At 44.3% G+C, this 27679-nt stretch overlaps 2 protein-coding genes and 1 long non-coding RNA gene across 6 annotated transcripts in view; 1 reads left to right on the plus strand and 2 right to left on the minus strand.

The window, feature by feature from the left end:
• PLCG1 (phospholipase C gamma 1) overlaps positions 1–511 on the minus strand; it is a 34616-nt gene extending 34105 nt beyond the window's left edge. For 2 of the 3 annotated variants that reach the window (XM_057702646.1, XM_057702644.1), the window contains exon 1: positions 405–511. The gene's annotated coding sequence lies outside the window, so the exon portion shown is untranslated. Of the gene's footprint in view, positions 1–289; positions 384–404 lie in introns of those variants that run through there. The other variant, XM_057702645.1, reaches the window with a different exon arrangement.
• On the plus strand, positions 92–26993 carry LOC130833227 (uncharacterized). The gene is made up of 3 exons (XR_009048435.1): positions 92–358; positions 1571–1783; positions 24443–26993. It is a non-coding gene; the product is annotated as an uncharacterized LOC130833227 (long non-coding RNA).
• The window catches only part of TOP1 (DNA topoisomerase I), an 86490-nt gene continuing 68425 nt past the window's right edge, over positions 9615–27679 (minus strand). Inside the window, exons 14-21 of one of the 2 annotated variants that reach the window (XM_057702647.1) lie at positions 19739–19882; positions 18627–18812; positions 17110–17178; positions 16460–16574; positions 15398–15525; positions 12322–12416; positions 11961–12110; positions 9615–10905 (exon numbers count right to left, since the gene is read on the minus strand). In XM_057702647.1, the coding sequence (XP_057558630.1) occupies positions 10803–10905; positions 11961–12110; positions 12322–12416; positions 15398–15525; positions 16460–16574; positions 17110–17178; positions 18627–18812; positions 19739–19882 (990 nt within the window). In that variant the 3' untranslated portion in view covers positions 9615–10802. The remainder of the gene's footprint in view (positions 10906–11960; positions 12111–12321; positions 12417–15397; positions 15526–16459; positions 16575–17109; positions 17179–18626; positions 18813–19738; positions 19883–27679) is intronic. The other variant, XM_057702648.1, reaches the window with a different exon arrangement.

Here is a 27679-nt window from a genome sequence, read left to right on the forward strand (position 1 = left end):
GCGGGGGGCGGGGCGGCCCTGCAGGCCCCGCCCCGGCCCGCGCGCCGGGAACAAAGGCGCCCGCGCGCCCGGTGGCGAGGACCCCCGCCCGCCGCGCCTGCGCCCAGCGACCCCCGGACCGGCCCCGCGTGGAGGCGCGCGCGCCCCCCGCGGGCAGTCGGCCCGACCCTCCGTGGCGCGGAGCTTCCTCACGCGGCCGCGGCCGGCCCCCGTCACGCGCGGCGGCCTCGCGCCGGCCCGGCTGTCAGTCGCACACGCGCAGGCGGCTGCCCAGCCCACTGTCACGCACAGGCCCGGCCGCGGCGTCTCCCTCAAGCCCGCTCCCTGAGCGCCGCCCGCGCAGCGACCGCGAGGAGAGGTGAGGGTGCGGAGCGCCCCCCGGGCCCGCCAGCCAAACCCAGTACCTGGGCGGGCTGCCCGGCGGAGGGAACCAGGCCAGGCCGGGCCGCCTCACACCCGCAGCGGCGGCGGCGGCGGTGGAGGCGGGCCCTAGGCGCTCCCTCTCCGGGGAGGGGAGGGGGCGGGGCCGTCTGCGGATTGGTCGGCAGACTCTGATGGACAGCCGGCCTGCCCCGCCTCTCCCCTCTGGCCACCCAGGGCAGGCCCGCGGGCTGTTCTGCGACGGTCGGACCCAGGTGTGTCCCGGCCCTGTGGCCAGTATGGCTTTGCGGGGGCGGGTTCCCGTTATTCGGAGTAGCCCCCCAGGCCTGAATATCCCCTGCAAGCCCTCCAGTGGTCCTCGCCTCTGTCCCTCGCCTGCGCCAGTGCCCTCCGCACCCCACGCTGCGTCTCACCGCGCCCCTCCTGCAGATGCTCCCCGGAGCTTTGGTTTTCCCGGCCCGACTCCCGTTGTTTTCCTCCTCCCTCTCTGGCCGCTGCCTCTCGACCTCAGAAGCTTCTCTTCCTGTGCGGTGGGTCCTGAGTCAGTTCCCAAGGCGACCTGACCCTTCCCATGGAGTCACCCGCCTCCCACCCCACCCCTTGGTCCTTCCTCCCCCGCCAAACCCAGGCACCCTAGCGCCAAAGCTGTATCTCCCCTGCATCCCACTACTTGATCCACGTCCCCACGTAACACAGACATCTCACCTCCTTCCTCAAATTGCTTCTCCCATAGTCTTCACTTTCTCAGAACGCGGCATTAAACTCCTCTAAGATGCTTGGGTCAAAACCGTTGGAGATACCCTTGATTTCTCTCTGCCTCAACCTCAAAGGAATCCATCAAGTCCAGTTCACTCTACCTTCGGATATCTCCACTCCACCCATGAGCTCAAGGCCCATCTGTTCTCGTCCAGACTATTGACTCCCCTTGGTCTTTCCTGCATCTATTCTCTGTGCTCTAGTCTTTAAAATGAAATTAAATCATGATTCCCTACCTCCAGCCTCAAACCATGCATAACTTCCCATGGCACACAGAATCCACTCTGCCTGCCTGGCCCAGCAGGTCTTGCATGGTCTGGCCCTTTTCTCTCTCACCCACTTCATCTCTCACCACCTCCCCTTCACACCATTCTCCAGCCACAAGGCCTTTTGTTGGTCATTTGAATAATTCCCAGTCTTTGTCTTCCTGCAGCCACTCCCGAGACTCACCCCTGCAGTTTAGCTGCCCCTGTCACAGAACACTGCCCAAACTAAAGGCACCTTCGGGCACAGTGGAGCCTGTCTGACTGAGGTTGAGCCAGGCAGAGCCAGACAGAGCAGGACAACGTACTGCCTTTCAGAGGTGAGAGGCCCAGCAGAGCACCCGCAGCTGATGCTAGAGAAAGATCCAGGCTTCCAGCAACGTGTGAGTATATATGTAAGAGTGTGTGCTCAGGCAGTCCGTCCAGCTGGGTGGTGACTTGTGTCTGCGGCTGCCTCTGACTTTGTCTTGCGGTAATGGTAGCGTGTATATGTATGTGTTTTGATCCCCTCGAGTGCAGCCCCCAAGAATTCAGCCCAAAGTGGAGGCGGTTATGCTAGTCCCGCCACTCGAGGGGAGGTGGAGTGGCTGAGATGGACTGCCACCTAGTGACAGGCCTTTAAAATAGGAGGGAGGGAGGGAATGAAAGTTGACCGGATGCCCAGCCTGGCATTACAAGGTTTGCAACATGTGGTCCCACCTGATCCTCGTAATTACTCTAATCAGGGATTATTGTCCCCAGTTTACTGAGGAGAAACTGAGATTGAGAGAAGTTCTACAGCTTGCCCCAAGGCCATGTAACTAACAAGTGGGGATTTGAACCCAAATCTGTCTGACGACATGCATTTTCTGCCTCACAGGAGAGCCAGCAGCTTCAGTAGGTGCTGGTGGTCAGTGGACAGTGGGCGCAGAGGCCAGCTGGCTAATCAGCAAGGGCTAGGGGAGGCCCTGGGGGTGGTTGGCCCTGGGCACAGGAAGGTCGAGTGCAGAACTTGAGCGCTCACAGTGTGCAGCTTGGGCTTGCTGGGGCTCAAAGTCGTGCTTGCCCCGTCTTCAGCCTTGAGCTGTACGAGGCATTGGTGCCATGAGTCGGGAGAACAAGAGAAACTCAGCACCAGCCCCCCAGGAATTCACAGACTTTACACAGGTAAACATTCTGTTATGTGGGGACAATTGTGGTGGAAGCTATGGAGGAAGAGAAGGAGGATGTGAGCTAAAACCCTAGGGAGACCTACTTCAGACCTAGTAGACAAGGAAGGCTTTTCCCAGACTCAGCAGAGGCCTAAAGGATGTGAGGAGACGGCTGGATGAAATATTAGGGGTGGGTCGGAGGAAAGTACTTTCCAGGCAGAAAGGCATGCACAAAGGCCCCGAGGCCAGAAAGAGCTTAGTAAGTTTAGGAATAGAAAGAAGGCTAGACTTTACTAAGTGAGAGGGAGCACAGGAGGTGATGAGGCCAGGAAGACAAGTGGGGGCTGACCGGGCCCCTCCCTGCTTATCTGATCCTATCCGTTTTTCTAGGAGGCCTCCTAAGTGCTGCAGCCCTCATTTATTTCTTGGGCTGACTTGAGCAGCCTGTGGGCAGTGATGCTTTTTAAAAATCTCCATTTCTCCATTTTTTGAGAGCTTCCCGACATGTAGCCCATGCTTCCTTGCTTTTGCTTTTGCTTTTGCCTCTGGGGCCAGGCCTCCAGGGGCTCCAGAAATCTCTGCCAACAGGAGCTCATGTTTTCAGCCTGCTGCCAGGCCCTTAATCAGGAAACAGGGCCCCATTTCCTCCTGGGACTTCTGAGCCAGCATCCCAGGCCTCAGGTGCCTCCTTCCGCCAAAAGATGTTCAGGAAAAGCGCGGTGTGCAGAGGGTGTGACTGGTATGGTCTTCCCCCAGCTCAGCATATATATGGGTACATGGGTGTTACTGGCGGTGCCTGCAGCTGCGCTGGCTGGGAGGGAGCAGCCCATCACCCACACAAGGCACACGCCCATGACATCACCCAGGCTAGCCCTGCTTGGGCCTGTTGCTGTCAACACTCATGCTTCACCATGCTCTGGCTGCACCAATACCTGGGCCTGGAGTATGGGGGGGCGTCCCAGCCGAGTTGCCCCTGTGGGCCTGACCCCACAGGTGTTTATGTAGCAAACACTTAGAACAGCACTTGGCATACAGTAAGCCCTGTATAACTGCTTTCCCCACATTGGCTCATTTACTCTTCATTACAGCACTGAGATAAGTACTCATTATCATCCCCATTTTACAGAAGAAAAAATTGAGGCATGGAGAGATTGAGACATACTCATGGACACATAGCTAAGAGGTGGCAGAGATGGGATTCAAACCCATCCAGAGTCCATGCTGTGTTGCCTTCCATGTAGGTATGAACATTTTTTTGTGTTTTCTTACCCCTTCCGTAATAGCTATACCTGATGTGTTTTCTATTTTTAGTTGTTTGCTTAAATACTGTTACAGGTCAGGTTCTTTGGGAAGCAGGCTCTGTGACAGAGATTATTTTGCAGAATGTTTTTTAGGGAGTGCCCTTGGGATCAACACTGTGGAAGGGAGGGAAGGAAACAGGAGGGGGCACAGGGAGAAGTTAAGCTGTGATGCAGGCCTGATGACAGCCTCAGCCAGCCCCCAGGGGGCTCTGTTGCAGCACCTTAATTAGCTGTTGAATGTAGGCTGTGCTGGGAAGAGCACAGCCTGGGCCAGACAGCTGTCTGCAGCCATGGTGGTCTTAGGGGGCTGACAGGTCTCCCGGCAACAAGTACTTCCTTGAAGGGGAATCTGAGTGGCACATCACTGTGCCCACCACAGATGTCTTCTTTCTTAGTCTTTTAAGTCCTCCAAACATATCTTAAAAGACAAAAATATTGTACTGTAGAAATAGGATATGCTGTTATCAGAAGGAGGAATGTAATTCGGTTAGTAGGGGTTAATATGGCGGCTATGATTGAGAGTTGAATGTTGGCTGAGCTTCCTGGTAGCCAAAGCAAAAACTCTATTCTGATAACTGATTCCTTGGGGGAGAATGGTTTTCCTGGGTTTAAATTACGAAAGAAGTTTCTTAAGTGGACACTTATTTGATTGAAATAGTGGAGAATGTTCTTAGCAGATTAACAGCAAATGCCAACACAGTTTTCATTGTCCCTTGTAATGACCTTGAGTGAATATAGAAGGTATAAAAGTATAGCTTAGCAAAGCCCCTTGCACAATTGAAGGTAGGCAGAATTATAGACTTGCAGCATCAAATTTGATCCACGCATGAAACTTTATCCCTTTTCTTTAAACTGCTCTTTAATTTTTAGTCAGTAGTTTCTTATGTTAGATGTCTGACCAGCCCTTCTCAAGCGTTTGAGTCACAGTCAGCCTGCACCTAAGCATACAGCTGGTACTTAATAAGTACTCACCTTAGTGCACCTTGAACTCCATCCCACAACCTGTGGTCTTGGCTGTTGATCTCTGATTGCCAGTATCCATCCATGGCTCCTCCACCTTAGTCACTGGTCACACTTTTCGGCCTTATTCTCCTGCTCGCCTGGGATGCGCTCTCAGCCCCTCGAGAGCCTCGTGTTTTCTGTCATTCCAGGGCAAGGCAGGCCAGGACCCTGCTCTCTCTGCAAATCCTGCCTCCCCTTTGCTGATGGGCTCCTCTAGTGGGACCCAGATGTTGAGGCAGGAGAGCTGGACTCCAGACGTCCCTCCTTCAGAGAGATGGCAGGGATACTGTTGTTGCCTCGCTGCAGGCAGAGAAGTGGAGTGCCCTTGCTAGCCACTGGCACAGGCCAGGCCAGACCTACTGTTTTTCCACCTTTTCTTGCATTCTTCCAACAAACACTCCTGATGCCTCCGCTGTAGCAGTGAGACAGCAGGATGAATCAGACCACGTTCCCACTCCAGTAGTGGAGAGAGAAATGCCAAGAGACGTTTGTCAACAGATGACAGTTCAGTGTGATAAGGGCCCCTGGAACACTGGGAAGGGACAGCTGGCCATACTAGACCTGTTGGTGGCTGTGGGGACAGAGCAAAGTGAGGGGTATGTCTGAAGATATAGCAGCTCCAAATATAAGACAATCACTTGTTTTCACAATAGGGTCACTCCAGGTGTTTTGTGGCTGTTTTTGCAACAGAAATGTATTGATAAATGTTTTTAGAGATACATGATTCAGATGTCCACATATAACAGTTTATTTAGTTACATATTTTAAACATATTCTGTCACATATTATTTAAAACTATATTAATTTATGAGTATTGTTTTCCCGCTTTCGCCTTTTCAGTAATCACGTTCAAGCACTTTACATGAATCTTTGACGTCTGTATATTTTCACCACTAGAGCCACTTTGAGTCATCTAGTATAATTCCTGAAAGCACATCATCTTCTTTCTCAGTTGAGAAAGAGCACTTTTGAAAAATCAACTTTATTAAGGAATAACTTACATAAAATAAAATGCACCCATTTTAAGCATAGTTTGGTGAGCTTTACCAACTGTATACCCTCATGTGACCTCCACTCAGTTAAGACACAGAACATTTCCACAACCCCAAAAAGTGTTTTGGGTGCCCTTTTACAGTCAATCTCCCCTGCCCCCAGCCGGCAATCGCTAAGCCCACTTTCTGTCACTACAGATTAGTTTTGCCTGTTCTAAAGTTTCATGTAAATGGAATCAGAGTATGTACCCTTGGGTCTATGTTCAGCGTAATGTTTTTTGAGATTCATCCGTGTTGTTGCAGAGAAAATACTTTTTGAATCAGTATGTGATAGTTTCACTGGAAATTTTAGCCTAAGCATAATTACCTTTAGTATAACATTAAAACAGGTTTTTTTTCATTTCTCGCATAGATATATATTAATGATCTACATAATCACCACTTAAAAATGTTACAGAAAATTTCAAAGGTATATCAATGGAGCCAGGTTAGCGCAGTGAAATGTATCCAGGACAGTGTCAGCCAGTTTAATTATGAACTGGTGGCCACTCTTGTTTTGTGTCAGACTGTACCCCCAACCCCTTCCATGTAATTTTGACACAAATCTTAGCTCTGTAATGTTACCTATAAATATTTCAGTGTTTCTCTAAAAGACTTTTAAAAACGTATATACATAACTGCAGTACCATTTTCAAACTTGAAAATATCGACACCGTATTGCTATTTAAAGTGAGCTTGCAGAGGCCTATTTACATGTAATACTTGGGATTGTGAGAAATAATTACCGAGTCTGTGGTAAATTTCTTTGCCTCCTTGTTTACTGGTTTTGTCAAGGGACTACTTATAATCATCCAAAACTAGCTTGACTGAGGTCATTTCAGGATAATGTGTTTTCTCCAAAAAGTGCTTTCTGGTGCAAAACAAGTTGAGAGAACAACCATTGTGTGAGGGATTTTGTAAGGACTGAAATATAAGAAAACTTTTTTTCTCAGAAGAAAAAAACATTTCTTAAAAGTTCTCTGTGGAGGAAATACCTATACTTGGTATATGTGGTATTTAGGAAGTGCTATCAGAGTTGTTGGAGATTTACTGGATGTGGCAGTGAGAGAGAGAAAGGTGTGAAGGAGGATGGCTGCCCTAGGTTCCTGTTGGGGGACAGAGTGGATGGTGGTGCCTTTCCCTGAGATGTGAAACCAAGCCCAGTGGGCTTGGAATGGTAGGTACTGAGCTCGGCTCTAGAGACTTGAGATTGAGTAGCCCGTGGACATCCCCGCTGAGATGTAGCTGGCAGTACAGTGTGTGCCTGGAGCTCAGGAAAGGGGTCTAGGCTGTAGGTACAGATGTGCGGGTCTTCATGTTCAAGTGTGAATGAAATCAGCTGGGCTGAGAAGAGACCCACAGCAGTTAAGGACCTGATAGAGGAGGTGACAGAAGCAACAGCCTGAGAGGGAGAGGTAAAATCGGCAGGGTGGCGCCCTGGAAACCCAAGAGAAGTGCTTTAAGGGAGTGGTCACACGTTGTACGATTCTATTTATGTGACATGTCCAGGAAAGAAATCTGTACAGAAAGCAGATTAGTGCAGGCTGGAGGTGGGGATGGGGATTAACTGTATGTGGGCATGAGGGATTCTTACTGGGGGGATGAAGTTCTAAAACTGTGATGGCTACACCACTCACTAAAGTTACTAAAAATCACTGTACACTTGGAATGGGTGGATTTTATGATATGTAAAGTATCACTACTAGAGTAATTAAAAAAAAGTGGTCAAGTATCCGGTGCCACAGAGAGTTTAAATAAGATGCAGAAGCAGGGCTTCCTAGGTGGCGCAGCGGTTAAGAATCCGCCTACCCATGCAGAGGTCACGGGTTCGATCCCAGCTCCAGGAAGATCCCACATGCCACGGAGCAACTAAGCCCGTGTGCCAAAAAAAAAAAAAAAAAAAAAAAAAGGTAAAGATGCAGAAGCAGAGCCCATTTAGTGGTTTGGTCACTCATTCATGGGTGATTGTGGTCAGAGTGGAAGGGGAACTGGAGGCAAGATGGGGCAGAAGCTAGCTGCAGTGGGTGGGGAGTGACCTGGTGGTGGAGATGACTCATTCCAGGTGCTTGTTTGTGAAACAGAGAGAGGGAGGGGGTGGTGGCTGGAAAGGGCTGGGAGTTGTGGTTTCTTTTTTTTGTTTTACTTTAAATGTGGCAGAAGCCTGAGGTAGACTTGACAGGGAGAACGGACAGGACCTGCTGACCAGATGGGGGAGAGAGGAGCCAAGCAAAGAACCCAGATGTTGGCGGGGGTTGTGCGTGGAGGTGTCTCCCTTTGCCCACAGCTGGACTCCAGCATTTTGGAAGGGCCTGACAGGAGGGAGTGGGTCAGACCTGCACATCTGGCCTCTGCTCCCAGACAAGGCTGGAAGTGGGAGGAGGGAACCTCCCTGCCAGGTGAATAGGAAGGGGTGGGTCTCCTGACTCCATGCTCAAGCATCCTTCGGGACCCTTCAGACCTGGCCTTCACCTACCTGTCTAGCCTCTTCCCTCATTGATGTGGCAGGTCAGTTTCCCATTCTCTGGCTTGCTCTCCCTGGCTTGCTGCTACCACCCAGGATGTCCTTCACAACTGTTCTTGACCAGTATCTAGTTGCCCTGCACATGCCCTCAGAAGGAAGGTCCTTGCCAGGAAAGGTCGGCACAAATTTCTGCTCATCAGTAAAATCTGCCCGCAAGGCCTCCTGTCCCTAGTTTCTAGTTGTGGTCCAAGGTTTGTCCCCTGGTTGTGGCAGGTCCTGCTGAAGTGTACTGACAGGGCACTGGACCAGCCAGTTATTATTCCTTACATTCACTGGTCTGGCTACCCCAGAACCACAGAATTCAAAAATACCTGGCTGCAATCTCTTCCTCCAAAGCCATGGTGGCTACATAACCTCCTTTATTCCCTGGGGTAAATGCTGCCTCCCTCACTGGCTGATGAAAGACAGGCTGCCAAGGACACTTCAGGATTCTCTGCAGTGGGCCCAGTGCCAGCCCAGGCCCAGGAAGTTCGGAGACTGTCAAGGAGATGGCTTTCCTCCCAGAATACACAGGTGTGCATGCTGGCAAGCTAGAAGGTTTAGGACTAAGTGACCAATTCTGACCACTTTGGCCTTCCTGCCCCTGGCTCCATTTGACCAGGAAACCTCACCTTTCAACCTAATTCCAGACTTAGCTGTAACCTAGGATGAGTGGAGAAACAATTTTTGTAGAGACCCTGGCCAGCTTGGGTACTAGAGCACAGCAAAGTGGTCACAGACCACTCCCTCTCTCAATCAACAGAAGAAGTCTGCATTCCATCTGGGAGAGAGCTTCTGGGGTCCAATGTTCTAACTGGCTTGGTGTACCCTTAATTCCTGCCATCCGGTCAGTAACCTTGGCCACATAAGTAAATGCAAAGAAGCTCCCCACTGCTTCTCGCCAGTGTGCGCGGAAAGTGTTCTAAAATCTGCCTCCTGGATACACTGGCTCCATCTTGCTCAATAAACCCACCAGAGGCTCCACATATAGTTCTTGTAGATTTCTGTACCCGCCCTCACTTCCTGGGCCTGCTTTTTTCTCAGGATGTGGACTTTGGCTCCCTCCCCTTGGACCCACACCCACAGCAGCAGGACAGATGCAGCCCCTTCCAGGCCTGGCCCGGCCCCAGCTCCTGGGGAGGGAGGCACCCTTGCTGACTGGAGCAGCCAGACCACATCCCACACCAAGTCCAAGCCCCAGAGCCCCACTCTGGCCTGAGGCCGTGGGTGACAAAGAGGCAGACACCAAGTTTCCGTTAAGTTGTAGGAATTTATTTTAAATAACCTACAGTTGATTAAAAGGGAATTCATGATAAAAATAGAAGATACTTGAGGAAAGATGTGGGAAATGGACTCTGCACACACGCTAAACTAACAATGCCTCTAAAACTAATGATTATAGCAAAAAATGTCTTCACATTAAAATTCTGCTTTTTATGTGTTTTTTCTTCCATTTTTTACACAATTACAAAAGAAAAAATAAAAGCCCTAGAATCTTGATTATTTTTCCTTTTTTGGACCAAATACTCATTTTCCTCTAAATTTTTGACCTGTGAAACTTTTTATACAATAAAATCTTTCAAGTGAAAGACTGGGGTTTAAAATGAAAAAGATGGGTATCTGAAAGGGCACAGAGAATGTTCAGAACAAAGGATGATGGGAAAATGGTTTCAGTCACTGATTATTTCATTATCCTTAGACTTGCTCACCCCTCATCCCTCCCCAGCCCCAATCTACACGATCTTTAAGATCAAGAAAAAGGTTTAAATATTTTAAAATAATTAAAAAGAAATAAAAATTCACATTTAAAAAGGAACACTCAAGTCAGGAAATATTTTCCCATCATGCTTTTCTGTGAACAGGTGTCTGAACCAAAACACTGCCGATGTCACGACTGCTTTCAAGTTTAATGAAAATTGATTCCCATGACAATAGATAGTGACAGCTCTAACAGGTGCGCTGGGTTTTTGTTCTACTTAATTTTAAATTCCTGAAATGGGGGAGAGGGGAGTTTAGGAATTCATTTCTATTAAAATATAGAAGTTATTGCAAAACCCTAACTGTAAAAACGCACCAATATAATCGGACTTCGTATACAGTAGCTAAGAGAATCCAAATGTTTCAGTGAAACAGTGAATTTGCCTGGCAGAACTCTTGACAAATTCCCATCCACTTGACCCCTTGAAAATAAAAACAAAATTCAAAACAAATCATACAGCTAGAATTTTGATATCTGAAATATTTTTAAATAAGTTGTCCATAGGACAACTGGCTCAGCTCTCCCTTATAATATCTCCAGGTTTATCTTTTCTCAAAGATGTTGCTTTAAGACTTGCTGCCTCTTTCCCTCAGGTGCAAGGGCAAGTGAGGCTCACAGTTTATCCATCTTCTCCAAACCACACTGTTCCTTTTCACAGAACCCTGCCCCTCAAGACTGGCTAGAACTCGTAGTCCTCATCAGCCATGTCGATGGCCCAGGCAAACTTCTCCCGCTGGGTTTTGTTGTAAATTTTCTCAATTGGGACCCCCCACTTCTTGCACCTGCAAACAAGGGAGAGAGAAGGGGGATTAGTGTGTCTCAGGGAACAATGGGCCAGACCCAAGGCTGGGAGCTTGGATATGCTGCCTTCTCCTTCACATCCATCTGGTGAGAATAATAAGGTACCAGACATGTTTTATAGAGCTTCACGTGCTGAACTCATTTAATCTTGACAAAGACTTCTAAAGCAGGTGCTATTAGAGATGTACAAATGAAAAAGGTACAGATGAGAAACTAAGGCAGAGAAGCTAGGTAATTTCCTTTCATTCTGATGCACCTAATAAGCATGGAGCTGAAAAGTGAACCCAAGCAGTCTGGTTCCAGAGTCCATGCTCTTAACCACTGCACTCTATTGCTTCTCAAGCTAACCAAACCTCCAGCACCAAACAGGGCGAAACCAGTAAAAAGGGTACAAATGCTGGCTGGAACCCCTGGCCCAGAGGAGCAGGACCATAGGGGATGATTGCTCCTCCTAGGCCCAGAACCTAATAACTCAAGTTAACTAATAAGCATCTTCCAAAAAAGCCATTTATTTTTGGATATTATTTTATTGGGGGGGGGGGGGCGGGGGAGGGAGGGGGATTCTGTGGAAACAAGCAAACAAGAGTGCAGACTCTTTGCATAGGTTGCTCCCAGACTTGTATTCCTCATTTTTCTTTTTCGTTTCTCCCTATTCATACCTTTCTTCCTTCACTTGCAAAAAACAAAATTTATTGAAAAGTTAGGTAGATGGGCTCTTTCATATTTTTCCTTCAGTAAGGACTAAGAGTCTCCATTCTTGTTCTAAAGTTCCATTAGGGGTAGGGACCACAACTGCCTTAACAGAGATAAACACACTCCAAGGTGGTGTAACAGTATTGACCATTTAGGACCACCCAGGATGTTCCAGTGCACTGCAGAGTGCACAGCAGAAGACAGGTTTCCCAGAGGACTGTAAGTGTGCAGCGTAGGAACTGACATAATAGGTGATAACGCTGATAATGCTGATAATGCTCTTGGAACCCCCATCATCCTTCTCAAGCCAACGGGTGGAGTTCAAGAAGGGTGTGGTGCTTACCAAGCCACGGTGATCCTCGGGTCCAGATAATTGAGTTTGGAGGTTCCCAAAGCAATTTGTTTATTCTCCTCTCGGTCTGTGGCCTGAACTTCAAGCTTCATCAACTGCTCCTCCAATCTCTGCACAGCCTTCTTCTTTGACTCTACCACCCTGGAAGGAAGGAAGTCATCAAGAACCAGGCCTGGCCTCTGGATAAGAGCACTGCAACCCCATGCTGCCACCCAGGGGCAGTAAAAGCAGAAAAGCCCCAGGTACAGAGATTTCTAAAAGACATAACTCAGAAACCCTAGAAAAGCTAGGGCCTCTGGGCATCCTTCTCTCTTAACCAGCCCCCAAGCTTTGTATCACACTGGGCACGTACTTCTTGGTCTTTGCATCCTTCAGGACCTTGGCATCAGCCTTGGCACTTTTCAGGTCTCTCCGGGCATCTGCTAGCTGTTCCTTCTTGGCATCAATCTGGGTGGTGAAGAACAGTAAAATTTAGGGATAAAATAAGCCCAGAGAATAAAAAGAAGGGCTCCTCAAGAGAAGATGAAACCTAGAAGTTGTCTCCAGCAGGCAGGCTGTCTTAGCGGTCTGCCAGGTAAAAACAACTAGGGGTGGCTTCATGAAGGCACACAGTAAACGTGCAGTGGGTGCTGAATTCAAATGCTACTTGGCCACTTATGTTCTTAAGTCACCCTTGAAGAAATCAGGGTTTTATAGGCAGTGACCCAGGGCCCCATTAATCCAGAAGCTCAGGGAAAAGAACCCACTGGGACGGGAATGTGGGTGCTAATCTTTCAGAGAACACTTTGGTTTTAGGTACTAGGAGGAGGGCTACAGGTGAGAGCTGTTTATCAAATGGATCTTGTGCCAGGGTTTTGCCTCCATTTCAAGAATACTATTGCAGGAGATAATCTTTAAGAAGCTGAGATAGGGTCCTTGCATCTGCTGAGCCCAGCTCAATCCTCAGATTCTACCAGCACTCGGGTAGCTGCCAACTTCTCAAGAAAAAAGGATTCACTGAAGAGAATATCCAAGGGACTAGAAAATGGCAATTAATAGGTTCCCAGGAAGCCAAACAGCTCAGCTTAGTTTGTTCCAAGCCAATGGCCTGGCTTTGGCATTCTGTTTTTAAAAGGAGAGAAAGCTGAGATGGGAAGGAAATTAAAATGGTTATCACTCAAAACAGACTTGAAAACTTTTAGCTATGGAGCTCTTCTTCCAACTGAAATCTCATGGGGACCCAGTCTTTAAAGGAAGAGAAAAGAGCAGTTCCAGCCTTTCTTGCTTGACAGAACTAGTTCTAAGTTCTTCTTAGTTAAACAACACTGTGGAGTTAAGAGCCCCAAAGCAGTGAGCTCACACTGCTGGGAGCAAGAGAACCCCTAACCTGCTATTACCCTGCTAACCTGTAAGGTCAAGGGAACCTCTGTAAACACATGCCTCACACACACTGAGCTGTTGCTCTCAGCCTAGAATTATCTGTTAGATTTACACACACAGCCTAAGACTGGAAACAGAGGCCACCATTGTGAGAGAATCATTAAATGCATTTTACTATGAATGGCTTACTTCCAACATCTATGTTGTTCAAAGTCAAGCTGAAGGAACTGACTCTATACACAAAAGCATCACAGACACCACTAGCCAGATTCTTCTTAGGCTACAAATGCAACAAACCACAATCTTTTAACCATTTCTGTAAATGCTAAGTTGGCAGGCTATGTCGAATTCTCTCAAAGCATCAAAGGCTCCATTGATTCACTTGGCAAACAGGGGCATGTGTTTGCTTTGTGGGCACACAGGAGAGGGTTCCTGGGCTTAGAGGGCTCGTCTGGCAGGCAGCCTGGGCTGCCCAAACAGTGGTTCCAGAGTAAGACCAACAAAAGGCCTCCTCATGCCCCAGGGAGGGGTCTCCTGAATTAGGTTAAACAACACCTGAATAGTCATGCTTTTATTTCTGGCTTGAAATGATAGCATGAGGAGAGCAAATGGCACCAGATGACCACCATTAACAGAGTTGCTAGGCTGGGCGATCTGTACAGGCTCTTTGCTTGCCAATCACATGATCCAAGGATTTGAGACTATGGACACACATTTATTTACTGTGGATGTGAGCATCCCTTCAGGAAAGCCAAGTTGCATCTACAGTACGAACTGCAGGTTGTGTGTGTCTTTTGACCCACATGTACTACACCTGGGTATTTATTTGGAAGAAATTTCAACAGAAGGAAGACACCCTGAGGCCAAAAACATGTATGCAGCCTCACTCTACAGCAGTAGTTTTAAAACTCCAGTTGTCCAAGTACAGTATTCCATGAACGCAGGTGGAAAAGAATCAACCTGTAGTTTAATTAACCTCTAGCTGAAACTCATCATTTCTTCTTCAGTTATGAGTGTGGACAATTAATAGTGATGTCAGTAGTGCCTATGACTTTTTTTTTTTTTTTAGAACTTTTATTGAGATACAGTTAACATGTACCTATGACTTTATCACCAACAGACAGTTCATGTATTTTCATATTATAATTGTTGCAAAAATAAAAGTATCATTTATATTCAAGACTACCTTGACATTTACAGTAATTATTAGACCCACCTAAGATCCTACTTAATAAATTAATAAGGAGGCACATCTATTACTATATCAGACTTTTTGGTAAGTATATTTCAAGATAACTGGTTTACTTTGTAACGCATGTATCTGCTTGGTAGTGAAATATCTGCAAATTCTCGTGGGTTCATACATGAGAATGCATCAGTTGTGTAGCCATTGGTAACACAGAAATGCTCATCATCAAGTGTTAAGTGCCTCGCAGCTTAAAAGCTCAGTTCCAGGCAGAGTCAGAGGAAGGAGAGAGACACATGGAAGAGGAACAGCATGTAGTTCTTTGCACGTCAGCCTCTCCCAACAGGGCAGCAGCCCTGGCACACAGCCAGTATTCAACAGATGTTTGATGAAGAGCTATATAAAAATATGATTCATGTGGAACGTGTAAAAATAAAAATAGTTGTGCCAGGATTAGAGGGAAATTAAATATCATTGTTTCATCATCTTTTCAATTTAAAACAATCTAATTTGGAAACAGCTATATTTCTGGGCTGTGGAAAGGAATTGTGAAGACTATATCCAGATCCATTATTCTTTTGGATATCTTTATATCCATACTGTACAAGGACAATAATTAGCAGTAATGCAAAGAGGGTGCATCAAATTTAGCTTTTCAACACAGAATAAAGACCTCCTGAACAATGAGCACCTTATATTCAGTACCCTGATCAGGAATAACTACTATCAGATTTCCATTTATTTACCTTTAACATGAACCTTTCTTACAGAACAGACCCCAAACTGGCCATCTGATATCCCAGCCCAGAAGGGTGGAGTAGAAATGCCCATAGCAGACATGGTTCTCTTCATTTTGCTACCCCACCATCCAGATCCAAAATACCTTAGTTTGCAAGTTCATCATGGACTTCTCAAAAGTTTTTGGTGGTGCCCTCTGATGGTTACAAAGAATTGCAACAGCTCTGTTGGCACGGTTATAAGACAGTATCTTTGCTGGGATGTTCTCATCAGCTGTAAAGGAAGAAACATGGTAGTAAAAGAGTCAATTGTATAAGAAGAGAGAACACACAATGTACCTTCCCCAGTGCTTTATCCTCTGGTTTTACGGGTCCTCATCTCATTCAGCTGATCAATTCAAGCTCCCCCAAGGCACAAGGTCAAAATCTGATCGTGCCCACCTCCCCCAGCTAGCCACCCAAAACAGCCTGAAGAAAATACGGAATTGGGACAGAAAGAGCCTGCAGAGGAGGGTAAAATGAAGGGACCATAGATTTCACATTTTAAAACCACAAAGCACTATATCTTTCAGAAAGAAAAATACAAAATGTCATCTAAGAAATGTTTTTACTTGTGTCATATAGCACTCTTCACCCCACCCTAAAATAATGACCCTCAACATACCCATCTTTGGCTTTTTGAATACAATTTTTTAGTACCATCTGACATATTTCTGGAGGACAGTGGAAACTCAGCAGTGACTAAGCTCCCGAGGAAAAAAGCTTGTGGATCTTGGTGGCACTTCTGCAGCTAGTTTTTAGGAGAATACTACCTACTCTTAAGAGGGAAAAAAAGAAACCTCAGGGAAAGGATTTGCTCCTATGTTGTTTCAGTAACCATGACAACCTTACTCTCTCCAATTTAACAGAACATCATATCTTCATTCTATAAGCTTTTAGAATAGCATAGACATAAAACACAAAATGCAGGCATTTTCAGAGCAGATAGAAAGCCTCTGTAAGCATCCCATAAAACTAACCTAGAAGCTAGAGTAGCAATGGGGGAAACAGCACTGACATGTTCATACATCTCTATTAGAGGTATGGAGGGGAAGTTTCCAGTCACAATGTTAAGGAGGAGAAGTGGAAAAGATCTAGGACTCGGCTGAGTAAGGACAGTGGACATCATCAGTAAGGCTATGGGCCCTGTCTGGCCAGGCAGTACTTACGAGCTGTGAGTTCCTTTAGCTGCTGCTGTAGCGTGATGGAGGCGTTATATGTACGGAACACCTTGGCTGTCAAGCCCTCCATGAGATCCTGAAGATGTTTATTTAGAATACCGGTCTAGAGGAGATGAAGCAACAAAGAGGATGTTGGGATTTAGGTAAAAGCCATACATACCATTTTGGCCTCTCTGGCAAGCTCTAGGACATTCATTCCCGTGCAATTACAACCTTGTCAAGTTTACTGTTGGGAAGGTAGGAAACGGGAGAAGAATTCCAGAATACAGAGTTGCACGTACCTCCCTAAGAAGCACTTCAATCTTAAGCAGGCCAATAAAGCAAATGTATGCTTCCCTATTAAGATCTTCCCCAGTAATATTTCAGGGACAGGTGTTGGGTCTCTAGCACAGCTGGCTGAGCATCCAGCCAAGGGAAGGCTCTGCAGGAGCTAGAGGAGGATAGCAGGCAGGGTTCATCCACCCCACCCCAGGGCTTTGGCCATGGATTTGCTGTGTGCCTGAGGAAGGGCGGTATACAGGGTGCCCCAGGACAGGCCGAGGGGAGAGCCCCAGTCACTCCCAGGCAAACCTCTCCTTCAGGAGCTTGGGAGGCTCTGGCTGGGCCCCTCTTCAACCCAGTGCACTTTGTCCACTCACATTGAGTCTATCAAAAAGATCATCCTCAGGCTGTTTGTTCTCCATAAATAGTTGTAAGTTCTTAAAAACCTAAAAGAAATAAGCAGAGCCTAATTAGTATTTTTTTAAATTAATTTATTTTATTTAATTGGCTGGGTTGGGTCTTTTTTTTTTTGCTGTGCATGGGCTTTCTTTTTAGTTGCAGTGAGTGGGGGCTACTCTTCGTTGTGGTGCACGGGCTCCTCATTGCCGTGGTCTCTTTTGTTGTAAAGCACGGGCTCTAGGTGCGTGGGCTTCAGTAGTTGCAGCACATGGGCTCAATAGTTGTGGCTCACAGGCTCTAAAGCACAGGCTCAACAGTTGTGGTGCACGGGCTTAGCTGCTCTGTCGCATGTGGGATCTTCCTGAAGCAGGGATTGAACCCGTGTCCCCTGCATTGGCAGGCGGATTCTTAACCACTGCGCCACCTAGGAAGCCCAGTATTATTATTTTTTGAAACCTTTACTTTGGAAATAATTACAACTTAAAACTTGCAAAACAAAACAAAACCCACAAAGCACAAAGAAACATCCATACCCTTTACCTAGATTCACCTACCATTAATATTTTACCTCACTTCCTATCTGTGCAGTGCACATGTATACACATTTCCTTTCCACATCTATGTGTGTATATGCACAGTTATTTGTGCATATTTCTGGGTACTTACATAATTATGGGTACTTACATAATTATGGCCCTTTACCCTTGAATATTTCAGTGTATTTCCGAAGAATAGAGATACTCCCTTACATACACACAGTACTTCTCAGCTTTATAAATTTATATTGACACATTTTAATCCAATCTATTGCCCATATTCCAATTTTGTCAGCTGACCCAATGATGTTCTCTGCCTCCCCAGTATGGAATCCAGCCTAAACTCAGAAATTACATTTAACTGTCAGATCTCTTTAGCTTCATTTAACCTGGAACATTTCCACAGCCAGCAAAACCTAATTACTGATGAAACATCAGCCTGCTGGACTAGGGGTACTGCACTCTGTAGGGCTCTGCTTCAAGCCCAGTACTTCTGGGGGACTATGTGCTGCAGCACTGTCTTCAGCTATGGGCTCAGAGATCTGGGGACTCCGGATCCAGGCTACCTTTTTGCTGAATCAGAAGTTGGGGAAAAGTTGAGCAAAGCTGCAAAAATGACCAATTTGTAACATGCTCAGGGGATACTCAAGTGTGGTTAAATCATTAAAAAACGTGATGGGATAAACCTAATGTTCAGTTTGTTGTGAGGGCCAACTCTCTACAGCATGCTCTGCTGAATGCTGCCACAGGAGACAGCCCCTCATTCCCAGTAAGGTAGTGACAGGTGAGGGGCAGGGACTAAAAGGAGGTGCAGAGGACACCAAACAACACCTCTCCACTCTCTTTCAAGCCATTTTTTCTAGTGTGCAGCAAAGCACAGAGCACAAAAAGAGCACTCAACAGATGCTTATTGAATGAATGAAAAAACGGGCCAGGGAGCTTAGGCCACATTAACTTACTCGTTTCTCAACGGGGACTTTGTTATAGTATCTGATTGAGTCCTTTCCCAGGAAGTCAAACTCTACCACATATTCCTGACCGTCCAGCTCTGGGTGCAGATTGATGTGCTCCACACGAAGTGAGCAGCAACCCACAGTGTCCGCTGTTTCTCCTTCTTCCTTCTCATTGCCTGCTCGCAGAGCAAGCTGTCCAGGGAGGAGAGAAAGGGAAAACTAAATTTTTTAAAAAAGAAGCATGAATGAAGAAACTTCAATATCATAGGATCTCTGGGAAACCAAAATCAGAAGCCTCCCAGTTCTCTCTGGGGACAGAATATCAATCTGCAAGGCCTGAGCTGGATCTGCACTGTTGCTTCTTCCCTTATAAAATGAAGTGTGGAGAATCAAGGAATATTAAACCTTCCCAGAAATCTAAGCTTCTGTTTACTCTTGTCCTCTCAAATAGGGATGGAGGAAAGAAAATATTTAAAACCGGGCAATCAGACTCAAAAAACTAGTCTCTTAATTTTGCTTAATTTTTAAGACAATTCAGAACTTGTGTTACAATAAGTATATGCAGTGCGAAACCAGGGGAAAACATGAAATCTTTTTCTTCCAAAAGAGTGCTGAGAAACTGATCTCCAAAGCACTGTCTTCTAAACTAGTTGTGATACACTGGCAGATTATTTAACCAATTTTAAGAATTATAACCATCCTTTTTAGAAACAAGAAAGAGTAAAAAAATAGCAGAATTCACTGCTCGTAGAAAGGCTCAGCACTGGTTTGTGTAACATTTGTTTCAGTTATACACAAACATATTTATGTGTAAAATTTTGGGAGATGGTGCATTGTCAGAAAGAGTTTGAAAATGTCAGTGTTTCCGGCACATTCAGATTCATGAAAATCATCCTATTAGGCAGACTGTATCTAGACAGCAGCAGACTGAACACCTCTCTCTCCACTTCTACCTTCCTTACTGGACCAGAGATCAGGTGAGCAGGACCACACGTGTCTGAGCTGTCACTGCCTCTCCAGCAGTACTTATAGTATAGAGCCTGGAGGAGTAAATGCTTCCCACATCTTCATTAAGATGAACGAACATAGCAGGCGATGTAACGAGAAGATGCTTTCACCTTGTCGATGAAGTACAGGGCTACAGCTCTCTGCCGGACTTTCATCTCTTTGGACTTCCAGTCTTCCCGATACTGGTTCCGGATCTTGTCCACACACTTCTTCAGCCGCCGAGCAGTCTCATATTTCTGCCAGTCTTTTTCACCCTGCAAAGACCCAGCCCCAAAAGTGGATTGCTTAGGGATGGTGGAGTAAAGAAAGACACTGAATATCCAAGTTCAGAGCTCTGAACCAAAGAGAATGAACTCAAGCTTCAGTTAAGCAAGCCATTTACCTGATGAGAACTCACGCTGTCCCATTTCCCTGACAAGCAGAACTGGCTCTTGTCTGATTGCTAAGAAAGCCTCTGGCTTTCATTTTGTGAAATGTTTACGTTCTTAAGAAAAGCCCACATGACATGTCCCCCAAATTAACTTCTGTCAACACAAAGGGTATAAACATCCCTATTCCTACATCAGCATCACAGCTTTGCTGCTGAATCTGTGACCCAACAGCAGTTTTCTGCTAGGACTGAATTTCATTAAATTCAAGACAGTCATTCACAGTTTGATGGAACTGTCAAGGAAGCGGAACCAAAGATTACAACATGTAATTACTAAGGAACACAATGACTTCCAGGAACAGCTATAATTATTCACCATTTTCTAACTTCTGCATTTAAAAGTATTCTTGATGAGACTGAGGTAAACAATGTTACTGGGAAGACTTTTAACATTAGGGCTTTTGGTGGCAGGTTTAAAAATTGATTCTAAAGCCAATGAAAGGCTTTTTAAAAGGGTATGAAAAGACAGTCTAGTCAACAGTGATGGAAGAAGATTTCCATTACCTTGTTGAATGGAAAAAGATTCACAAGCAAGGACTGATAATGTCAAGTGAGAAAGGAAAGGAAAGGAAGGAAAAAAGAAAATCCAAGAAATCCAAAAGGGCCAGGGAATATTACAAGGCCTGAAACAGACTATATGACATGAACACAAGGAGAGAATTTACAGACTCAAGAATCTCTGCTCTTAATTCCTCCAGCCCACAACCAAAGAGTTGCAGTGGTTTCTACGTATGACATAGACGTGGTCTTTGAGGCACAAGAACTACAGTCAAGGTACCTGGCCTTCTGAGCACACAGGAGGGTGGGGCACATGGAGCAAGAAATGCCTTCTACTTCCAGTTCCTAACATTCAGGAATGAAAGCTTATCTGGCTATGCTAATGAGTCATCAGCACTCTCCCACAACTGTGTGTGGACCAGCTGAATGTGCTTGTTGGGGTACAAAATGAGAAGCTCAGTAACTACCTGTTTTTGTGGGTGGGTGATTTAGTAGTTGAGTGATACAGAAGAAATATCCAAGTTGTATATACTGACAATGGGAAACTGAAAATTTCTCTCAGGTTTCTTTTTCCCCCCCATGCTGAGCAGCACGCGGGGATCTTAGTTTCCTGAACAAGGATGGAACCTGCATCCTCCCCGGCATTTGAAGTGTGGACTCTCAACCACTGGATCACCAGCGCAGTCCCCTCTCTGGTTTTTCTAAGTGCATTCTGACATTTAAGAGGGCAAATAAGAAAATGGTGTGATAGTATATTTCCTCATGTAAGTAATAAATCTCAAGTCAGTCATAAATCTCCCTGACAGTCATTCTTACACACACACACACACACACACAACAGGACACAAAAGGTTCCTCTTCAGTAGCATAGTCTCCAGCTCAGAAATGGGCTTTCTGCCATCATTCTGATGCACACGGGCCTACCAAAACCTGGGTCTAAGTCTTCAAAGTCCAGTAGGGTTACGTTTGCTCCTTCCTTAGTCATACCACTGAAACAAAGTTTGGAAAACCTAACAAGTAAGTCATTCACAGGGGATAACCACAAGACCAACTTTTCTTCACAGGGTGGCTAGGCTCCTGGCACAAGGATCCAGGATTCTCTCAAATAAGGACACAGAGATGGGGGTGATGGGAGAAGTCACCTCGTCCAGGTCTAACAGGGGAGGACTGGCCTCTAGGATTCTTATCCCTTCGGCCTTGAGTTTCCCAGAACAGAATCCAGAGTGTATGGCAATCTGAACCCCAAACATACATAATTTAAACAAAAGACAACAAACTAGCCCTAAGTGTTTATACCATGTTTAAAAATAAAATCCAACCAGCTTTCCATATATGCCCATTCTTAAATATGTCTTTTTATTACTGATTTATAGGGTTCTTTATAGACTCAAATGCTTTTCAGATACTGGTCTATTTTCTTCCAATACTTCCTATTCAACCTATCATGCTGAATAAATCTTCTAAAAAGATTTTACATTATACAGAATTAAGTATACAGTTAGATCAGTTTCGACAATCCATAACCCAAGTAACCCACACCCCATGAAGTCAGAGAATATTTGTCATTCCAGAAAGTTCCCTTATGACCCTTCCCAGTTAATCACCAACCAAGCAACCACTGACCATATAATCTGATTTTTATTATCATAGATTAGCTTTGCCTAATCTAGAATATTGAATCATAAAGTTTAGATTCTTGTGTCTGGCTGTTCAACGTGTTGTATTTATCAGCAGTTCACTCCTTTTAACTTGCTGATCACACACACACGCGCATGTACGTGTAGACACACACACACACACGTGTGTCAAAAATTATCTGCACTCTGGTTATATTAAAACTTCTGTTGCCCGCACTGTCTTATCAGTGCTTTCCATTCAAGACTACTGTCTCCCCAGTCACTGCTATGCAGGTGTGAACATGTTACATCAGTTTATTTGTAACTGCAGTGTGAGCAAAAACTAGATGCCCCACTTGTGATTTACACTAAAGAAGAGCAGCGTGCAGTGATTCGTTTTTTGTGGTCTGAGGGTGTGCACGTCCGCACACTTCTGCCCACATTGTTGACAGTGCAAAAACTTTGTTTCGAGGTGTTAAAGCATCCTCCTGATCTTGCACCTGTTTGGTCCCCCAAAAACAGCCCTATGAGGACAAAGATTCACTTCTGATGAAGAAGTGAAGACAGCGGTGCATTTGTGGTTCGCAGCTCAGCCTAAAACATTTTTTAATGAGGGAATATGAAAGCTTGTTGACAGATGGACAAAAGTGTATTGAAAAGCAAGGAGACTGCATTGAAAAATCATGTACTTGTCTCTTCTAAAAGTTAATTAAAATAAATTCTACCGCCAGAGTGCAGATAATTTTTGACTCACCCTCATATATACACATACACACACAGTATATTCTAGGACTGTCTTTACTGTGTTTGACCATACCATACAATGTTTATTCTCATGATGGACCCCTGGGATATTTCCAGTTTTGGACTCTCAAAAATATAACATTATGGGACTTCCCTGGTGATGCAGTGGTTAAGAATCCGCCCACCAATGCAGTGGACACGGGTTCAACCCCTGGGCCGCGAATATCCCACATGTCGCAGAGCAACTAAGCCCGTGTGCCACAGCTAGTGAAGCCCGAGCACCTAGAGGCCATGCTCCGCAACCAGAGAAGCCACTGGAATGAGAAGCCCCAGCACTGCAATGAAGAGTAGCTCCCCCTCGTGGCAACTAGATAAAGCCCACATGCAGCAATAAAGACCCAATGCAGCCAAAAATAAATATATAAAATGTTTTTTTAAAAAATAGCATCATGAACATTGTTATACAAGTCTTTTTGTGGACATATGTTTTCATTTTATTTGCAGCAAAAATACCTAGAACTGGAATTAGTATCCTATTGTGGTTTAAGTGTGCATTCCACTGGTAATTAGTGATGTTGCATACTCTTTCATGTGCTTTTTTACTGGCCAACCCTCTACCTTCTAAAGCATCTTTCTTTCGCTCTTTTTTTTTTTGGGGGGGGGGGGAGGATGTTTGTCTTTTTATTATTGAGGGATAGGCATTCTTTGTATACTTGGGACACAAGTCTTTTGTCAGATATACATGTTGCAAATGTTTTCTCCTAGTCTGTTACTTGTATATTTATTTTCTTAGCAGTGTCCTTTGTTGAACATAAGTTTTTAATTTTAATAAAGTCCACTGTATCAACTGTTTATTGTTAGTGTTTATTTTGTGTCCTAAGAAATCTACTCCAAGGTTATGAAGATGTTCTACCGTGATATCATCTAGACGCTTTAAATGTTCTAGCTTATACTTAAAAAAAATTAGAATTGTATACTATGGAGTCAGGTTCAGAATATAATTTTTTAGAAAATAAGCATGTCATTTTCTCATTCTAATAAAGCTCACCAAATCAGAGCTTCCCAAGACTATGAAGTTCTATAAAGAGATTTTCCTTCAATCCAGCCCTGTAATCCCCAGATGGTTAGATTTAAAAGGCTGTAGACATATACATCTTTGAAACCCCAGAATTACAGGTTCTAAAGAGAGAAGCAGAAAAGTGTATTTGGCACTGAGAATATTTTAGTATGATGGAAGGCAGTGTGATAGCAACAGTGATCCTGAAGGTTGCTGTACTGCATGTAAAAGAAAAATGATAAATTTTGTTCTTAAAGTTAAGACTGGTTTGAAGAGCCTTACTGTTACTAAGGCTGACTTCCCCAGGTTACAAGACCAGATAATGCTTGGCAGGGGTTGGACTTAGCAGTTGAGTACTACTGTAAGTAGTCCTTTTGTAACCTCTAGATCCATGGTTTATCTGGGATCAGAGAGTTTTGTTGAAAACACAAATTCCAGAAAGCTGACTGTCACTTCCCTGCTATTTCAGATTCTACAGGCACCAGGTACAGAGCAGAAGAGGAAGGGAATGGAAATACTTGCAAGATGTCTGTATAATGGAAATCCTAAGGAGGAAAAGCAGAACAAACAAAGATGAGGATATAAAGATGTGAATGAGCTCAGGACAATCTTTTCAGTAGCTGGAGCATGTGCTACTGTGGCTCTCTAAAGTCCTGATCCTTTCAATGACCTGTGAGACCAGAAGTAGTGTAACCCTGGCTATGACTGCAAGCAAACCGACCCAAGTTTCTAGAAAGGGGGCAAGGACAGGGTACATCAAAGGGACACATTTCAGCTGTGCTCTTTTTTACCCTTGACTAACCAAATTTTTTAAATTGTCAAAAATCTGTAAGTCACATAATGCTTGAGTTAAATTTCTTGAAGGAGCAGAGATGGAGTAGAAGGTATAATATTACATGAGAGAAGTGAATGAGCAAAACATAGATACAAGAGCAAGCAGACTCTTAGGAGAAATCCCTGGAGGCTAAGCTGAAAGGTGTACAGCAGAGCCCCATGATGGCAGCCTCCCATAAACTGGACCTGAAGTTCCCCATGAAGTAAAACCACCAAATACCACCCTTCACCCGCTATGACAAAAACTTACTCTTCACAGACCTTTGGGTCAGATCAGGTCAGTGGACTCATGCTTTAATCATCCCTTTACTCCAAACATGTAGCAATGAAAGTGCTCCATGTAAGAAGGGCAGCCTGAAGCCAGGTCTGTGTTAGCTTGGGCTGAGCTGGGCTAGAAGCCTCCCTCTAAGACAGGAGGAATGGGCGGTGAAGTGGAGAGCAAAGAGGAGGAAAAGGGACTGACACCCAGGCAAAAACTACCTCCCAGTCAAACGGGTTTACAAACAAATTCCAAAATAATGAGGAAAATGGGTTAGAAGGACTGCCAACAAAACAATAATTAGTACGTGAATTTACTTCAGGTAACGTTTTAAAGAACAAAGACTTTCAAGAGGAAAAAAATATAACATCTACTAAAAAGGACAAAAAATGATAAAATAAAGCACAGCTTAAATGAAATGAAATCAGGTAAATATGAAATAAAAATAATTATTTCAAAACAAAAATAATAACTGAAAACAAAGTATAGATGGGGTAAACTTTAGAATGGATGTAATCAAACAGAGAATTAGTGAATAGAATTAAGTCCTAGAGAACTCCCCCCAAATGAAGACCAGACCTAATGAGATAAAGAAATAAATGACAGGAATGACCTAGAAGCTATGGAAGAAATAATGGCTGAGAGTTTTCTAGAATAAAAATGCTTTTGTCCTCGAATTGAAAGTCTAGTCTGAGTATCTTTAAAAATATATCTATACTTAGATACACCACAGAGCACCAATAATAAAGATGTATTCTCTACTGGAGAAAAGATAGAGCATGAGAATGAAAATAAAGAAACTTCCAGGTAAACAAAGGAAAAATCTGCCACCTATGGAAACTCACTAAATAAATGGTAAAGGATGTATTTCAACAAGTAAACATGGAGAGAAGGTACTGAGTACAGAAATTAATCAAGTATTTGACTGTGACGGCAGTTGACTAGTGAGAAGCTAAGGTTTTATGGATGACTGTGTTTTTTAAAAATATAAAAAGTGTCACTATTCAGAAACTCCAAAAGACACAGACCCTTTCAGAATAAGAGTTAAGCAGTGTTGCCAGATAGAAGATCACTATTAAAAAATCAACAGCATTACCACCCCAGTAATAACAAAAATGTAACAACAACAACAACAAAAAGCTTATTCAATAGCACAAAAAACTAAAAGGTCTCTAAGAAAAGTTTTTTAAAAATGTGTAAAACCTTTATGGAGAAAATTACGAAACAATATTGAAGGATGTATTCAAAGACATGAATTAATGAGAGGGGTGATATGTTCATGGATGGAAGATTCAATAAAATAATATTAATATTTTCTCCCTATTAATCTATAATTTCAATGCAATCTTATTAAAAAAGTCTCAACAGTCTTCATTAGAACTTGACAAATTTATCTCAAAATTAATGTGAAACAGCAGAGAGCCAAGACAATTTTGAAGAATGAGATGAAGGAAACTTGTCCGACTCAAGAGTAAGACTTTATGAAGCTACAGCAGTTAAGACAGCATGTTACTGATGAAGAAACAGACAAATGAAACAGGACAGAGAGCCCAGAAACAATATGACATATATGTAGAAATGTGACATGTGACAGACGGGGTAACCACAACTAAATTGTTCTGGGACAACTGGTCATGCATTTGGAAAAAAATATATTAGATCTCAACCTCATACCATACACAAAAATACATTCCAGTGGATCAAAGATCCAAATATAAAAAGCAAAATTTTAGAAACATTGGCCAGGATCTGGAAAAAAGAGACCCTTGTGCGCAATGTTGGGAGGATGATGGTGATTTAAACTGGTTCAAGTACTTCAGAGAACAATCTGGAAATACCTAATAAAGAATCTTTAAGGGAAATTTTCATCTATATACACAAGGAAAATGTGTTTATTCCAGCAGTATTTATATTAGCAAATGACTGTAAACCCTAAGTATCTCTTGACAGGAGAACAGATAATTTTTTATGTAACAGAGTACCATGTAGCAAATAAAAAGGATAAATTAGAAATGTATATCAAGATAATAAAATCTCAAAACCCAAGCTGGGTGAAATAAGTTGCACAATGATCTCAGTAACATATGTAATTTAAAATCAAATCTTGTAAAACAATACTACATATTGTTCACACACACATAATATACTGTAAAAACACAAAAACATGCACAAGAAGGGAAACATTACATCCATTATAGTATTCTCCAGGGAAAGAGGCGGACGGTACATACTGGGCTTCAGCTATGCTTATCAGAATGCTTTTCATGAAATGAAGCAACTGAAGAAATAGGACATGGCATTAAGGTTTGACACAGCCAGATGGTAGGTATGTGAGTGTTTGTTATATCTATTCTTGTATATTTGAAATATTTCATTGAAAATAAAATCTCTGTTGCTTATATCTTTCTATTTTTCTAAAAAGTGAATGCTTCTCCTGCTGACAGTGCAGTTAAAAAACGATTTAACACACTGTCAAAACCTCGACCTCTGAAGATCTGTTCTGCTGAGTGGGAAATAACCGAGGCGGACTGGCAGAAAGCTTAAGAAATCACATTTATTTTCCCCTCAACAGTACCACTTGCCAAGGCTGTAACCATTTTTCATGACTGAGGA

This window comes from Hippopotamus amphibius, chromosome 12 (genome assembly GCF_030028045.1).
Source record: "Hippopotamus amphibius kiboko isolate mHipAmp2 chromosome 12, mHipAmp2.hap2, whole genome shotgun sequence".
Classification (NCBI taxonomy): domain Eukaryota; kingdom Metazoa; phylum Chordata; class Mammalia; order Artiodactyla; family Hippopotamidae; genus Hippopotamus; species Hippopotamus amphibius.